Here is a 17500-nt window from a genome sequence, read left to right as displayed (position 1 = left end):
ATTTTTACATCGAATCATCGATGTAAAATTTTTATTGTAGTGTGTGCCTACTCTTTCATATTATTCATACGAAAAAATGAGCTGGCAGTCTTAACAGCGTTGCTTTCCAATTGGCGCCTTAAGAATCATATGGAATCACATGACATCACTAATAATAAACAATCAGTGTCAATGATTAAGAAAATCTATAACAAGCAATTGATATACCCCCCCCCCCCCCCTCCTCTAATAGGCGGTCCATATAACTTTATGCTTTTCTTTTCTCGTCTTTTGATACGTTCATGAATGTGGGTAATTGAATGTAAAAATGCGGGTACTTTTATGTAGGCCTACATGTTTGTAATGTGTAAGCTAGTATATCGATACCCCTATGTAAACGGTTATGTATTTCACAACATAATGTATTTCCGTATTGCTGTTTCTGTATTTCTATATGTAATTATTTGTGTCTTTCTGTTTCCTCTGTTCTATTATATATATATATATATATATATATATATATATATATATATATATATATATATTTTTTTTTTTTTTTTTTTTTTTTTTTTTTTTTTTTCGAACTTCTATTGCAACGTCATAAGTGTTTATTTTGTTTTGCCCAATATAGTTTTTCCATTCTCTTTTTACCATCCTTTTGTTTTTATAATTCCCTCTGTTGTCTGTTTCTCTGCCTCTTTCAACATTCCCCCTTTCTCCCTCTTTCCTTCTCTTTCCTCTCCTCTACCTTCCTGGTTCCTTCATTTCTTACAGTTTCTTACAACTTCTTACTTTTCAGTTTTCGTTTCTTCTTTTCCTCTCTTCTTTTATCTATTCCGCCTTATTTCACAAACATTTATTTATTGTCACCTACATTTCTATTTTTCAACATTTAACAAAAGCTAAACATCTACTCGTGAGTTCTTCAGAACATAAACTCATAAATGTCTTTAGACCACGCCTCTCTTTTACGTGTTAAAGGACAAGTGGCATAACAAGCTTCATGACATCCCCCCTCCGCCCCCCCCCCTACCCCCAAACCCTCCAGGAATGATTATAAGAAATTGAATTTAATTAAGGTAATGGAAAGGTTGAGTTGATGCTTCATGACGCCATCGGGAGGAACTTTGGTTCTTGTTGCTTGTTTTAGTTTAGTTTTAGTTTTATTTGTCTTAGTGGCGCGTAAGAGACAAATCTTGTGTATATTTGTTTTCTTTAGTTGTTTGTGTACAACGGAGGAAAAAAACATATTTTTCTTGATTCTTTCATGGTAGTAAATATGATTGTGTGTGTGCGTGTGTGCGTGTGTGTGTGTGTGTGTGTGTGTGTGTGTGTGTGTGTGTGTGTGTGTATGTTAGTGATGCTGCTGATGGTGATGATGATAATATTAATAATGAATTACATGATAAAAATAATAAACATAATGGAAATGATATGAATATTAATGCTGATGATAATGATAACGTTAATAAGATTAAGAAAATGAATAATGAGAATAAAAACTATATTTCAACTCACACTAATAACGATTAATACTGAAATTATTAATACTTTTTAATACTAATACTAGTATTATTAATAATTTTTAATAATAACATTATTAATACTTTTTAATACTAATACTAATATTATTTACACTTTTTTTATACTAATACTAATATTAATTATATTTTTTTAATACTAATACTAATATTATTGACACTTTTTACTGCTAATACTAATATTATTGACACTTTATTTAATACTAATACTAAAATTATTGACACTTTTTAATACTAGTACTAATATTATTGACACTTTTTAATACTAATACTAATATTATTGACACTTTTTAATACTAATACTTATAATAATGATTATGAAACCGAATCATAACCCCCCCCCCCCCCCCCCCAGAGAACCGGACGACAGCGACCAGAACGACCCGCTGCTGGCCACGCCCCTCCTCAGCGCCTCAGAGGGGGGCGCCGAAGGGAAGGGGGCACAGACTACGGGTTCCTCGCCTCCTCCTGCCCCCTCGCACGACTCGGCTCTCGCTGTTCCTGTCAAGACTCCTGCCGAAGCTGCCTCTCTTCCCGCCGCGGGCGTCTCCGGCACTCCCGTCCCGCCGGCGGCCACAGCCTCGGGCAATAAGGTACGGCTGGGCTTGCTCGCGCTTGCTCTCGGCTTGCCCTCGGCTTGCTCTCGGCTTGCTCTCGGCTTGCCCTCGGCTTGCCCTCGGCTTGCTCTCGGCTTGCCCTCGGCTTGCTCTCGGCTTGCCCTCGGCTTGCTCTCGGCTTGCCCTCGGCTTGCTCTCGGCTTGCCCTCGGCTTGCTCTCGGCTTGCTCTCGGCTTGCCCTCGGCTTGCTCTCGGCTTGCTCTCGGCTTGCTCTCGGCTTGCCCTCGGCTTGCTCTCGGCTTGCTCTTACTTGCTCTTAATTGCTCTCGCTTAAACAAATTCTAAGTGGAATATAAGGATATCTTTATTCATGATGATTTTATGATAAAGTATTGATTATGATAATTGTAGCAAGAATGATAGTATTAATGATTATAATTAGATATAAATGTATTGATTTTTATGTTAACATCATTAATATCATTATCATTAACATCATAGTTATGATATCATTATCATTAACATCATAGTTATGATATCATTATCATTAACATCATAGTTATGATATCATTATCATTAACATCATAGTTATGATATCATTATCATTAACATCATAGTTATGATATCATTATCATTAACATCATAGTTATGATATCATTATCATTAACATCATAGTTATGATATCATTATCATTAACATCATAGTTATGATATCATTATCATTAACATCATAGTTATGATATCATTATCATTAACATCATAGTTATGATATCATTATCATTAACATCATAGTTATGATATCATTATCATTAACATCATAGTTATGATATCATTATCATTAACATCATAGTTATGATATCATTATCATTAACATCATAGTTATGATATCATTATCATTAACATCATAGTTATGATATCATTATCATTAACATCATAGTTATGATATCATTATCATTAACATCATAGTTATGATATCATTATCATTAACATCATAGTTATGATATCATTATCATTAACATCATAGTTATGATATCTTTATCATTAACATCATAGTTATGATATCATTATCATTAACATCATAGTTATGATATCATTATCATTAACATCATAGTTATGATATCTTTATCACTACTAAAGACGAATATACAATTATTGCAGTAATGGTAATTCTTTTCAAAGCAATAATCATGAAATTGATAAAAATGATAATGATAGTTATAACGGCGACGGCAATAATAATGAGGAAGATAACAATGATAATCATGATAAAGATGATAATCACATAAAAAAAATATTAAATCGCCATCCCCCTTATCAACATATTCATCTTCACTATCTGCTTCACATTTAACATGCGTCAAAATTGGTACCACAATCACAACCACAGCTACCACCTCCGCCATCATTACAACCACCACCACAACAACGACAACAATAACAACAACAAAGACAACAATAACAACAACAGCGACGACAATAACACCACAACAACAACAACAACAACCACAATGTTGTATCATGACACATTAATTCTCTTCAGAAATGATACATTTTCCCTGGGTATATTTCACGTTATACATGACTGCTCAGAGCTTTACCTAACGAACTGTGACACTTACACCAGGCAAGGGTTATTAATGAAAGAGTAAAGAGGTCTCATTAATTAATAGATAAAAAAGTCAGTCAGTTAGCCAATAGACTAACTTAATGTATATGGTTAATTAGATAGATAGATTAGGGGATGAACAAATTGATAAATATTTGTTTATGTAGATAGATGTGTGTGTAGTCTATACGTATATGTATGTATGTGTGTGTATGTATATATATATATATATATATATATATATATATATATATATATATATATATGCACATATATACATATGTGCTTATATCTATATACATCTATTTATCTATCTATCTATATATATACATATATATACACACATATACATACACACACACACACACACACACACACACACACACACACACACACACACACACACACACACACACACACACACACACACATATTATACACATACACACACATACATATACATATATACACATAAATGCATACATAGATATAATTATACATGCATACGCACACATACACATGCATTGGCACATTCACAAAACATACACATACACATATACATACATATACACAGACACGCACATATACAACCGCATACACATAAACATACACGCGCACGCGTATGTACAAATAAAAGAAAAATATCCATTTGGAAAAATATAAAACACAAATAGACCATAAAAAGCACAAAAGCCCTAACTACGCCCATTCTGTTGACTCGCTTCTGGTCACCCCCCCTTCCCCCTCCCCCTTCCCCCTCCCCTTCCCCCCTCCCCCGTCCCCCCTCCCCCCTCCTTCCCCGCCCACCTTGAATTTCCAACTTATCGGCTCATTAATCGATCATGGGCGTGGATAATGGGCGAGGGCGTGGGGAGAAAAAGCTATGAGATACTCTAGCGGGATTCGCTTCCTGAATTCCTTGTGACTGACAGAGGAAGAGAGAGAAAGAAAGAGAGGGAGAGGAAGAGGGAGAAAGAAAGAGAGGGAGAGGAAGAGGGAGAAAGAAAGAGAGTGAGAAGGGATAGGGGAGAGTGATAGAGAGAGAGTGAGGGGTGAAGAGGAAAGATGAGAGTGAGAGGGGAGAGTGATATAGAGAAAGTGAGGGGTGGAGAGGAGAGATGCGAGTGAGAGGGGATAGGGGAGAGGAAGAGAGAGTGAGTGAGTGGGGAGAGGGGAGAGTGGTGGTTAGGAAGAGGGAGAGGAGAGTGAGAAGGGAGAGTGGGAGGAAGAGGAGAGAGAGAGAGAGTGAGAGCGGAGAGAAGAGAGAGTTGGAGTGAGGGGAGGGAGAGAAAGAGAGTGAGAGGGGAGAGGAGATAAAGAGAGTGAGAGGGGATAGGTTAGAAAGAGAGTGAAAGGGGAGAGGAGAGAAAGAGGATGAGAGGGGAGAGGAGAGAAAGAGAGTGAGAGGAGAGAGGAGAGAAAGAGAGCGAGAGGGGAGAGGAGAGAAAGAGAGTGAGAGGAGAGAGGAGAGAACGAGAGCGAGAGGGGAGAGGAGATAAAGAGAGCGAGAGGGGAGAGGAGAGAAAGAGAGCGAGAGGGGAGAGGAGAGAAAGAGAGCGAGAGGGGAGAGGAGAGAAAGAGAGCGAGAGGGGAGAGGAGAGAAAGAGAGCGAGAGGGGAGAGGAGAGAAAGAGAGCGAGATGGGAGAGGAGAGTAAGAGAGTGAGAGGGGAGAGGAGAGAGAAACAAAAAGACGCGGGGTAGACAGACAGACAGAGGGAGGCAGATAGATAGGGAGGGGAAGGGAGATAGATAGATAGATAAGAGAGAGAGAGAGGAGGGAGGGGGGGGGGTAGATAGACAGATAGATAGAAATTGAGAGTGTGATTAATAGATAAATCGTCTGTGTGTGTGTGTTTGAGTGAGTGATTGTATATATGTATGTGTGTATATGTGCATATACGTCCTGCTTTATGTACACAGACTCACGGACGCACACACGCATCTTGATGTGCTAAGATACACATATACAGGCGCGTATGTATGAATCTCTGTGTTTTCTTCTCTATCTCCATCTCCTCCTCCTTTTCCCCGGATTTAATTAAACCACATGCCTTTCCGTCGCCGAGTCTGAAAATTGTCGCTCGGTAAGGACTTCGCTTGCATTTTCTTTTTCTTTTTTTTTCTTTTTTTTGCGGGAATTGTGTTATTGTTTCTATTTATTTATTTGTGGGTTTGTTTTTCTTTTACGCTTCTTTTCCTTTTTTTTAAGATTATTATTATTTGTTTTTGTTATTTGGATTCGTTTCTTTCTTCTTTTCTAATTTACAGTCTTTATTTAATGATTAATTTTTTCGTTTTTCTTTTTTTTCGTTTCTTATTTTATATAAGAATATTTTTGGCTTTTCTTATTTACGGTCGTTTCTTCTCGTTTTACTAAGATTTTTGTTTTGTTATGTTTTGTTGTAAAATAAGCGTTCATTTTTATGCAGGATTAAAAAGGTTTATTATTCTTAGTTTACATGGATTTTGCTTATCAATTTTATCCGTTGTTTTTTATTCAGCAACCTATTTGAATTATCACTTACATCTACCTTGTTTATTAATTTATCTTATATATTTATTTTAATTATTTGTCTTGAATTAAATTTATAAAATACTATATCCTTTCATCTTTATCACCCCGTCCCTACCTTAGTGCACACACGCACACACACGCACACACGTTCATGCCATCTCCTTTCTATTGTGTAAAAAAGTACTTTCTTAATTGAAAACCTTTTACCGTTTTATAATTATTTTTTTCCTCCCTCCTACCCTTTCCTCACCACCTCCCCTCCCTCGCTCCCTTTTTTCACTTCTCCCTCCTCCCCCTTCCTTCGTCTCTTCCCTCCCTTCCTCCTTCGTCTCTTCCCTCCCTTCCTCCTTCGCTCCCCTTGCCTACCCCCTTTTCCCTCCCCCTTCCCTTTCCTCCTCCCCCTCCTTCCCTTCCATCCCTTTACCTCCTTACCCCTCACTCCTTCCTTCCCTCCACCTTCCCTCCTCTTCCCCACCTTCTTCCCTTCCCTTACCTCCTTCCCCCTACTCAATCTCTTTCCCTCCTCTCCTTACCACTCCCCCCTCCTTCTCTCTTCTCCCCCCCCCCCCTGCAGCCCACCCCCGATGCCCTCCAAGTGAGTCGTCCCTCCATCCAGGCCTTCCTCGAAGACAGGAAGACGTCCTTGCCCATATGGAGAAGGAAGGACTCCGCAGCTTCAAGGAAGGACTCTGTTGCAACTACTACCTCAAAGGCGTCTGACCGGGTGAGATGCTGGCACTTTGCAATTTTGTAAATTTTTTTTGTAGGTTACTTTTTTTTTCATTCTGAGCTCTTTTTCTTTGTTTCTTTTTGTTTCTCTCTCTCTCTACCTCTCTCTCTCTCTATCTATCTATCTATCTATCTATCTATCTATCTATCTATCTATCTATCTATCTATCTATCTATCTATCTATCTACTCTATCTCTCTCTCTCTCTCTCTCTCTCTCTCTCTCTCTCTCTGATTATCTAGCTATTTATCTAACTGTATCTACATCTGTCTTTTCATATCTATCTCATCTCTTTTTTTGTTATTTTGTTTTCTTCACTTCTACTTATTCTTTCTAATATGTTTCTGCTCTTCCGTTTCTGTTACAACTTCTGCTAGTTTCCTCGTAAGCTTTTATACCATCATTTTATAGTTCTTCAATTTAAAATGTTCCCTTCTGCACCTATTTTATATCCATTAGTTTCATTAGGATATCTTCATCTATTCCTTATTCGCTCATTCCTTTTCTTATCAGGATATCCTCTTTGTTCTTCTTTTTGTCAAGATAGTGTCTGGAATTCTTTACCCGTTTATTATTCACTATTTTTTAAAAATATCTTCGGGTATTATTTACCCAATCTTTATCCATTCCTCTTTCATCATTATATCCTCAGCCATTATTTAACAATTTTGTCTTTCACTTTCATATTTTATCTCTCTAACCCGCTTTCGTTCGCTCCTCAGCTGGGCTCCTTCGCCGAGGAGTCCGGTAGAAGTCGCGCGTCCATGCGGCCTGCGACTTCCCTGGACGCCATCAGCCACCACCGCGTCAACGCCACCGGCAGGGAGTTCCCCTCTCGCTCTGCCACCATATCTACTAGTACGTATCAGGGAGAGGGGCGATTGGGTCGCGGGTGGAGGGGCGTCTGTGTGTGTGTGTAAAGCGGCTCTTGTACGAATACAAGAGGGTGATGGAAATGTTTACATGTGTATGATTTAGATAAGAAATACATGTGGGGGTGATTTGGATAATGGCACACTTATGTACAGTATGAACACGCTAGGTAGGTACATGCACATACATGAGCATACGTAAACATAAATAAACGAACATACGTAGAATACAGGCACACGGACATACGTCAATATACAGACACCCGAACATACAGAAACATACACACACAGACATAGATAAACATAAAAACATGGACATCCATAAACATAAACACACGAACATACATCAACACACACACACACAAACATGTAAAAACACACACACACCCGCGGACACAGACAAACACACACATACACAACTCGAAAAAAAACGCAGAGATAGACCACAAAGGAATAAATTCACCCCTTTACTGATTGTTTTTCACCTTTCAGCTATCTTAAAGTTATAATGATGGCCAAAAAGAATTGTGTCTCACCGAGATCACATAACGGAACTTGTTTTGGAACGAAATCAATAGGAAGACATGTTTTTTTTTCCCCGTCATTAATGTAATGTAAAACATATCCTTAAATGACTATATCCCTTGCTATTTTTGGTCCCATAGTAAAGGTATGCATATATATGTATCTATATATATATGTATAATATATATATTTAATATATATATATATATATATATATATATATATGTGTGTGTGTGTGTGTGTGTGTGTGTATGTGTATTTATATATATGCACATGTATATTTATATATGTATATATATACATATACATACACATACATATACATAGTATAATAATAATTTATTTGGGCTTACTGGTAAGCGAGCTTTGCATTTCTCTTTTGCATCTCTAGATCCTCGCATTTCCAAAACATTTCCTCGGTGTTGTTATTGATGTTTTTTCAGCCATAGTAAAAGCTAAACTGCATTTACCTTTTTTCATACCAATGGCATTTGATTTTGCTTGGTGTGCAGTGTGTATATATATATGTATATATATATATGTATATGTATACACACATATATAAAAAGTTTTGGTATTTTTCTCATCCATTGACTTTTTACGTATTTTCCTTTCCCCCTAGTATTTAGTTAAATAATTAAACTCTTTTCTTGCTACATCTCCATTTTCATCCACATCTTTATCAAATATAACTATTTTCCATTTAACCTCTCTATTTTTTTTATGCATTCACTTTTTTTTTTTTTATACCTAGCAATTATTGTCCCTTTTATCAATTTAATTCACCTATTTCTATTTTTTCCTCAGCCTATTTTTGTCCACCTGTATCCATTTTACTCAAATATTTCCAATCAATTCCCTTTATTATCCACTGCTATGCGCTTGTATGCCTTTTATTAACACATTTCTAATCTCTTCCTCAATTATCCACTTTTTTCCTCTTCTATCCATTTTGTTCACCTATTTTTTTATTTTTTTTTCTAATTCTCTATTGTCCATTTTTATTCATGTGTATTCTTTTCATTCGCCCATTTTCTAGTTTTTTCGCCTCTGTTATCAAATTTTTACCAACTTGTATCCATTTTATCAACCCATTTTCAATCTTATTATTTCGTGTCCAGTTTTTCCTTAGTTTGTGCAGTTTATCCATTTATTCAAAAATTTCCATTTTTCCCTATGTAATCTACTTTGTATTCACTCTTATCCATTTTACTAACTCATTTCAATTTTTTCCCCCTTACTGTCCACTTTTTATCTACTTTTTATATAAACCCATTTCCCATATTTTCCTTGCTTGTCCAGATTTATACACACGTAACTATTTGATTAACCCATTTTCATTCTTATCCTCTATTATCCACTCGTAAACATTTTATTAAACCATTTCCAATTTTATCCTCTATTATTCACTTTTATTCCTTCTAGATGCTTTATCCCTAAAACCTCTTTCTTTCAGAAGAAAATTTGGAAGATGTAGCGAGCCAGTCTTCAGTGTCATTGAACAGTCGTATGTAATAAAGATAAAAAAAAAATAATAATAATGTAGATGTCTGTAATTAAGCTTTAGTTATTAATAGAAAGAAATAACCATAGTATTAATAGTAGTTTTGACGTTGAACTACCATGTTTATAATTGTATATTAGTCCTGTACTAGAGTTTGTTTCTTACTCGTTAGTGTGTGTTTGTCTGATCGTATAGTTATTAATAATAATAATGACGGCGATGATAATGTTATTGATACTGGTATTAACGATATTAATGATATAATTATGTTGTTATGATATTAATGATTACAATGAGGCAATAACCTATGATACAGTGTCGCTTACGGAAAATAATACAGCACCTTGTATTTCTAATAACAATGCAGCGATGTATTATTTGTTGTCAAATTCGTAAAATAGATAAACGAATCTATGTATTTCTAACCAGCCATTTTTTTTTTCAAAGTCTACAGCCATCAACAAATTAGAAAGAAGAAAATGGAAACATCTCCGCCCCCACGCTATTGAAAATAAAATAAAAAGTCTATTCAAACTTCAACAACAAATTTATGATTCTGTGGCTTTGCAATCAAAACAAAGAGCAATTACATTCCGTTACGAAATGAAATAGTGCTTTGTGCAGGTGGCATTTCCCTAAAATCTATTATAAACTGTGGCCCAGAGGCAACTAGAATGGTACCGTCATATGTAATTCGTTTCCAATGCCCCGTATCGAAAGAGAGATTAATATCCTTTAGACTGGCTGTTGAAAGTAGGGTATACAAGAACATAGGGTACAGTGATTATTTTGGAAACGGCTTTTGTAATGTTTTTCTTGCCTCCTAATCTTTCCTTTATCTGAAACTTGGTCATAGACATTAACTTCTCTGTAGCACAATTAATATTTGAATACCCTGTCTAACCCTTCAGTATATTCCGTACATGTTTGATCGTGACTCTTTTTACCTGTGTATAAATCCTGAAAGAGAATTTCCTATCCAATTTCCGCATTTCACTGAGGCGTATGAACTCTACGTCTGGGTGTCAGTAAATGATCGAACTCCCCCAATCTTGCTTGATCACAGACTGGTATATATTTCCGTGTTGTGTTCTTCTAATCATGTTAAGAGTATATATATATACATATACAAACCTATACATATATACATATATATATATATATATATATATTATATGTATGTATAGATATAAATATATGTATATATATAGGTATGTATGTATATATATACATGTATACTTTGTTGTGCGTCTGTACTGATAATGACCATTTTCCTTTTACCAGTTTGAGTCTTTCTTTTTTCTATTTTTACCACTATATTTTTCAAAAGGAGGAACCCATTATCGAGGAATGGAAAAATTAACGGTAAAAACGTATATAACGTGTCAGGTAATTTATTTATTTATTTCTTAAAGGAAAACGGTCATTCCCGTAGATTCCCTTCCGTTACCCAAGAGAGTGTGTCGATTATTATTACCCCTTTATTTATCATTATCTTGTCTCTCTCCTCTCTTCTTTTCGCCAGTGCCTGTAAGAAAATAAAGAATGCCGAGTTATTCCCTTGTTCGCTTGTAATGTGTATATTATTAAAACCTCTTTTTCAGTTATTATTCATGATCTGCTTGTGATTGGCAGTTATCTTCCTCTCATGTTGTGACTAACTTGAATCAGGAATCGCACGGAAGGATTTATTTATCTATTTTTGTCGTTATTGTTGGGAGAAAGAAATGAAGGATATCAGATTAATAATTTCAGCAGAGGAATTATTTTGAACAAGAGAGAAAAATAAACAAAATTAAAATTCGTTGAAATGATAATGAAAAAAAAAAGAATTTGCCCCCCCCCCCAAAAAAAAAAAAAAAAAAAAATATATATATATATATATATATATATAGAATAAACAAATTAGAAATACATCGATTAAGCAGTAAAAGCCTAAAAATTAGCTACATAAATGAAGCCTGACTGAGATTCCTGGTCCAAGTCTTTTTCCGTAATGTTGCAACTGCCATTCCCTCTGTGTTGTCGTATAGATTTGCCGTCAGTTGTTGTACCTGTTGTTGTTGTTGTGCCCCTACAGTGTACCCCAGCGACCCCTCCCCGGCTGGCATCCAAAACACAAACCTCAGACCCCACACACTCGACAACCTAAACCAAGGTAACCGTTTCGTCTGCCCCCGTGCGCACGCCTAGGAGTACACGAACACGTACACGTACACGAACACGAAAACGCACACGAACACGTACACGATGGACATGCATACACGGTTACGGACATGTTTATATGGTAATGCACACGAACGCGGTTTCACATGTAAGCATAAGTAGATGCAAAAAGCATAAAACGCACACTCCCGTGTGAGCGCACAAAAGTATGTTTGCCCACATGCATAAGTGCACACGCTCTCTCTCTCTCTCTCTCTCTCTCTCTCTCTCTCTCTCTCTCTCTCTCTCTCTCTCTCTCTCTCTCTCTCTCCCTCTCCCTCTCTCCCCCCCCCCCTCACTCCTTCCCTTTATCCCCTCGCCTCTCCCCCTCTCTTCCTCTTTCTTTCCCTCATCTTCCCTCCCCCCCCCCCCTCTCCTCTCTCTCTCTCTCTCTCTCTCTCCCTCTCCCTCTCCCTCTCCCCCCCCCCCCTCACTCCTTCCCTTTATCCCCTCGCCTCTCCCCCTCTCTTCCTCTTTCTTTCCCTCATCTTCCCTCCCCCCCCCTCTCCTCTCTCTCTCTCTCTCTCTCTCTCTCTCTCTCTCTCTCTCTCTCTCTCTCTCTCTCTCTCTCTCTCTCTCTCTCTTTCTCTCTCTCTCTCTCTCTCCCTCTCTCTCTCTCTCTCTCTCTTTCTCTCTCTCTCCCTCTCTCTCTCTCTCTCTCTCTCTGTCTCTCTCTCTATCTCTGTCTCTCTGTCTCTCTCTCACACACACACACACACACACACACACACACACACACACACACACACACACACACACACACACACACACACACACACACACACACACACTCCCTCCAAATACATAAGAAAAACAAACAGAAGAGCGACACACGGACGCATTCAGCTTTTCGCACTTTTTGAGAACAAATGTCACTGAAATGAGCCTCACGAACGGTTTCAAAGGGCGCCTTATCGACAGTGATAACTTTCTTTTAGCTTATTACGCTATCGTTCCCTCTCAAGACAGAAAATTAAGAAAGTGGAGACTGTAGTATGTGTATAATCATCTCAGAAGCGCGCGCGCGAACTCTCTCTCTTTCTCTCTCTCTTTCTTATTCACTATTTCTTTCTTTCTCTCTCTCTTTCTTTCTTTCTCTCTCTTTTTCTTTCTTTCTTTCTCTCTCTCTCTCTCTCTCTCTCTCTCTCTCTCTCTCTCTCTCTCTCTCTCTCTCTTTCTTTCTTTCTTTCTCCCTCCCTCCCTCCCCCCCTTCCCACACACGCACGTACACAGACACACACAAAGAAATTAAAAGAAAAATCATCGCCAGTATGGTATGAAGACCCATTAAAACACCATAAACCACCAACATCGTCTCGACTCTTCCTCGAAAATGAAGTCACTTTGCTTCTTCAATTTTACAGTGATTCATTTCACATCTCAATGCCAAATGGATAAAACGCTCGACAAATACACGAATAATCTCAGCTTAAAAGATGAATGGATTAGTGTCCGTAATTTTATGTTTTTTTTGTTTTTTTTTTCTTTTTCTTTCGGCTTTGTTTTGTATATAATTCACGTGATAGTCATTCTGCGATGACCGTTCCACTCTGGTTATGTTTCGACATCAAACGCCGGTTCTTGTGGCAGACAACAAATAATATTGATTATTGCCTTATTCAGTATATTCTTGGCATTGCAGCGAGCTGATTGCACAATTGCTGTTGATTAGAAGGTAGGAGTAAAGGCTTCATGTTCCTCTGTGAAATCAATTGCGTGTGAATTTTTTAAAAAATGTCGGCAGAGTTTAATTTTTGTGTGTCGGAGAGAAATTTCGAAAGAATCAGTAGCTGAAGCGAAGATTAAATTAATGTTTTGTCTTTTGGTAGCTCGTAGTAATAAGTATTTAACATCTGCGCGCGCGAACACAGGTAACACACACATACACGAAAACACACACACACACACATACACGAAAACACACACACACACTCACACACACACACACACACACACACACACACACACACACACACACACACACAAACACACACACACACACACACACACACACACACACACACACACACACACACACACACACACACACACACACACACACCATTTTATTTACGCGGTACAATAAAACGAATCTAAGGGTGCCATTTTTCAACCAAATATGCTACGCTGAGCAATTTCCAATAAGAATATGAACAATAACATTACAGCCAAATATAACTATCCTACAAAAGACAACCTTTATGAGTAAGGAAACACGTACAGCAGAATACATTTACTTTCTTTGGTATAAATGGAACAGACAAACAAGTCAGTAAACATCGTAACCCATTGTGTGAGTAATTTGATCACCATCAACCACACTTATTAACATGTCGATGACGCGGTTTGTGTTAACATTAAGCTTCACGTGTGTCTTGCGATCATTAACTCTGTGTTTCGTTCTCTTCTACATTCTCTTTGTCTCTATCTCTCTTTGTCTTTGTCTTTCTCTGTCCTCACCCCCCTCCCATTCTCTCTCTCTCTTCTCTCTCTCTCTCTCTCTCTCTCTCTCTGTGATATTAGTAATAAATACGTCCTATGTTCATTTTCTCTATTTCCCTTTGTCCCTCTCTCTCTCTTCTCTTTTCTCCACTGTTACTTCCTTTCATTTATTATCTCATTCATTCCGTTGGCCTCGTTTCTCGCTTTCCACTGTTTTCTCTTTCTCGTCTTAAATCCCAGTCTTATTGATCGAGAACGTGACATTCCCAAATTACTTTCCACGGTTCCCATTACTGCATGGTACCTCAAGTTCTGTTGATATTCTGATGAATATTCCCTTGAATTGAAAACTTAATTAATTTGGTATGCTTAGCCTTCTGTTAGGCACAAGCGGATGAGTACGAATTTTTACATTACCATGAAAATCAAAGTAAACATTCATATAATTCAGTGAACAAAAGCACGGGCCATTGTACTGGCGGCGATCTGTTTAGGTTTTGGGAAACTGCCAAAAGAATAATAGCTTTTATATGTTTATGCACGGACACGCACGCGCGCGTGCACACACACACACACACACACACACACACACACACACACACACACACACACACACACACACACACACACACACACACACACACACACACACACACAAACACACACACACACACACACACACACACACACACACACACACATAAACACACACACACACACACACACACACCCACACACACACACACACACACACACACACACACACACACACACACACACACACACACACATAAACACACACACACACACACACACACACACACACACACACACACACACACACACACACACACACACACACACACACACACACACACATACTTGCACACGTATCAAAGGAAATAATCTAACGATAACTGAATCACGCTCCATGTTGACACAAACAAGTAACAATAGAAACTGCCCGAGTGATTATTTTGTGACCAAAGAGTCAAAAAATAAAACTCGTATCCGTTCAGCCCTTAGTGTAAAACCGTCCCATTGTTGCATGCGATACACACAATTATTTCCATTCATTCTATTCTGCCGCGTAAGAGATACGCTTGAGAGAGTGATAAAAAGTCGAATGGAATATGTCTGGATAACTATCAAATAATTTCCATCACCAATTTGATAGGTACTAAACGTCCTATTTGCTCAATTGCTCAGTCCTCATCATTCTCTTACGTGCATCTTCGCCTCGGGTCTCAAGCAGTCACCACCTTTACTGCAAACGATACGAATGCGACGCTAGAACCATGATTTCGTCGTTGACTAGAGTTCGTAATCGATGATTACCTCTGCATCATGATGTGAGGATTTATAAGACATGTAATACATGTAATAGATTTACAGAATTTCACAGGTGCAGACGTTATTACGGTTAATAAATAAGTTTCAGATGTATTCTCATGGTTTGCGGTAACGGTTGTAACAGTCTCACGCATGTACTATTTTTTCTTCTTCGTTTTCCTTCATTGTTTACAAAATAATCTGAAAAGCATAGTGTATATATCATTACTATATTATTTAGCCTAATATCAAAACTGTTTTTCTACATGGAAGAAGGGGATATATATATGTATATATATATATATATATATATATATATATATATATATATATACATACATACACACTTTTTTATTATAAATTTTGGTTCTGTTATTTTTACACGATACAAAAGTTTAGGGAATGTAGTTTATAAGTTTTCTTATTAACTTATTTTATCTTTTTTATATTTTCTTATTTGTTTATATAAAAAAATGGAAACACGAAAACTAACATTATGCCATAATGACTATATATAAAACAAATGTGTTACCATGTTATATGTCATAGTAATTCATTTAAAATCAAATGAAGTGTCAAGCCTTGCACATAGGAATCCATGATGTGTTAGTGATTTGAACTCCATGATTAAATATTTCGTAACATGAACACAAGCTACGGTAATTTGTTATGTATACTATGTTCATCATGTATAATATAGGGATTTGAATCGAGAGAATTTAACCCTTTTTCATTTCATTCTTTTTATAGATGAAGCCAAAATGAAAATGTAATTTTAAAACAGGATTTTGTGATTATTTGGTACTAGTTCTATTTACATTTTGTTGTGGTGATAAATAAAATATAAATATATTTATATATATATATATATTTATATTTATATTTATATTGTATAATGTCCATATACACATACACATACGTATACATACATATATACATGTGTGTATATATATATAAATATATATATATATATATATATATTATGCATATATGTGTATACTCATATATATGTGTATGTGTGTGTGTGTGTGTGTGTGTGTGTGTGTGTGTGTGTGTGTGTGTGTGTGTGTGTGTCTATCTATCTATCTATCTCTCTCTCTATATATATATATAGTCTATTTGTATATATATATAGTCTATTTATATATATATATATATATATATAGTCTATTTGTATATATATAGTCTATATATATATATATATATATATATATATATATGTGCGTGTGAGTGTGTGTGTTTATATATATATATATATATATATATATATATATGGTTTTATTCATAAATGTATTTTTAATAACTCACAGAACGTCAAAATACAAGTACACAACGAGTCCTAAACAAGGGTTTATTTTTCCTTTATTTATTCCATTCATTTATCTAGGTATTTATTCATGTAATCTATTAATTTATTTATTCATCAATTCATCACCCAATTCATGTCGATAAGTTTACTAACGCCCAGGCTTTCTCTCCCTCTCGCCCGCCCACCTGGCCGTCTCCACGCCCACCCGGACCGCCCTCAACTTCCTCCAACGCCCACCCTGACCGCCCTCCAACGCCTTCCAACGCCCTCCGACGCCCACCCGGACCACCCCCACCGCCCTCCAACGCCCTCCAACGCCCTCGGACGCCCACCCCCTCCTGCAGCCGCCCGTAACCACGTCACGAAGCCCTTCCCGAACGCCTC

The 17500-nt window shown here is 37.0% G+C and overlaps 1 protein-coding gene across 1 annotated transcript in view; it reads left to right on the top strand.

Moving 5' to 3' along the window:
- LOC125038602 overlaps positions 1 to 17500 on the top strand; it is a 477643-nt gene that overhangs the window by 33965 nt on the left and 426178 nt on the right. Inside the window, exons 4-7 of the mRNA XM_047632139.1 lie at positions 1876 to 2113; positions 6773 to 6922; positions 7650 to 7785; positions 17461 to 17500. The exon at positions 17461 to 17500 is cut by the window's right edge and continues 94 nt beyond it. Of these exons, the coding sequence (XP_047488095.1) occupies positions 1876 to 2113; positions 6773 to 6922; positions 7650 to 7785; positions 17461 to 17500 (564 nt within the window). The remainder of the gene's footprint in view (positions 1 to 1875; positions 2114 to 6772; positions 6923 to 7649; positions 7786 to 17460) is intronic.

The sequence above is a fragment of the Penaeus chinensis genome, chromosome 25 (assembly GCF_019202785.1).
Source record: "Penaeus chinensis breed Huanghai No. 1 chromosome 25, ASM1920278v2, whole genome shotgun sequence".
Lineage (NCBI taxonomy): Eukaryota > Metazoa > Arthropoda > Malacostraca > Decapoda > Penaeidae > Penaeus > Penaeus chinensis.
The sequence above is the reverse complement of the archived record's forward strand: the minus strand, read 5'-3'. Positions and strand labels throughout refer to the sequence as shown.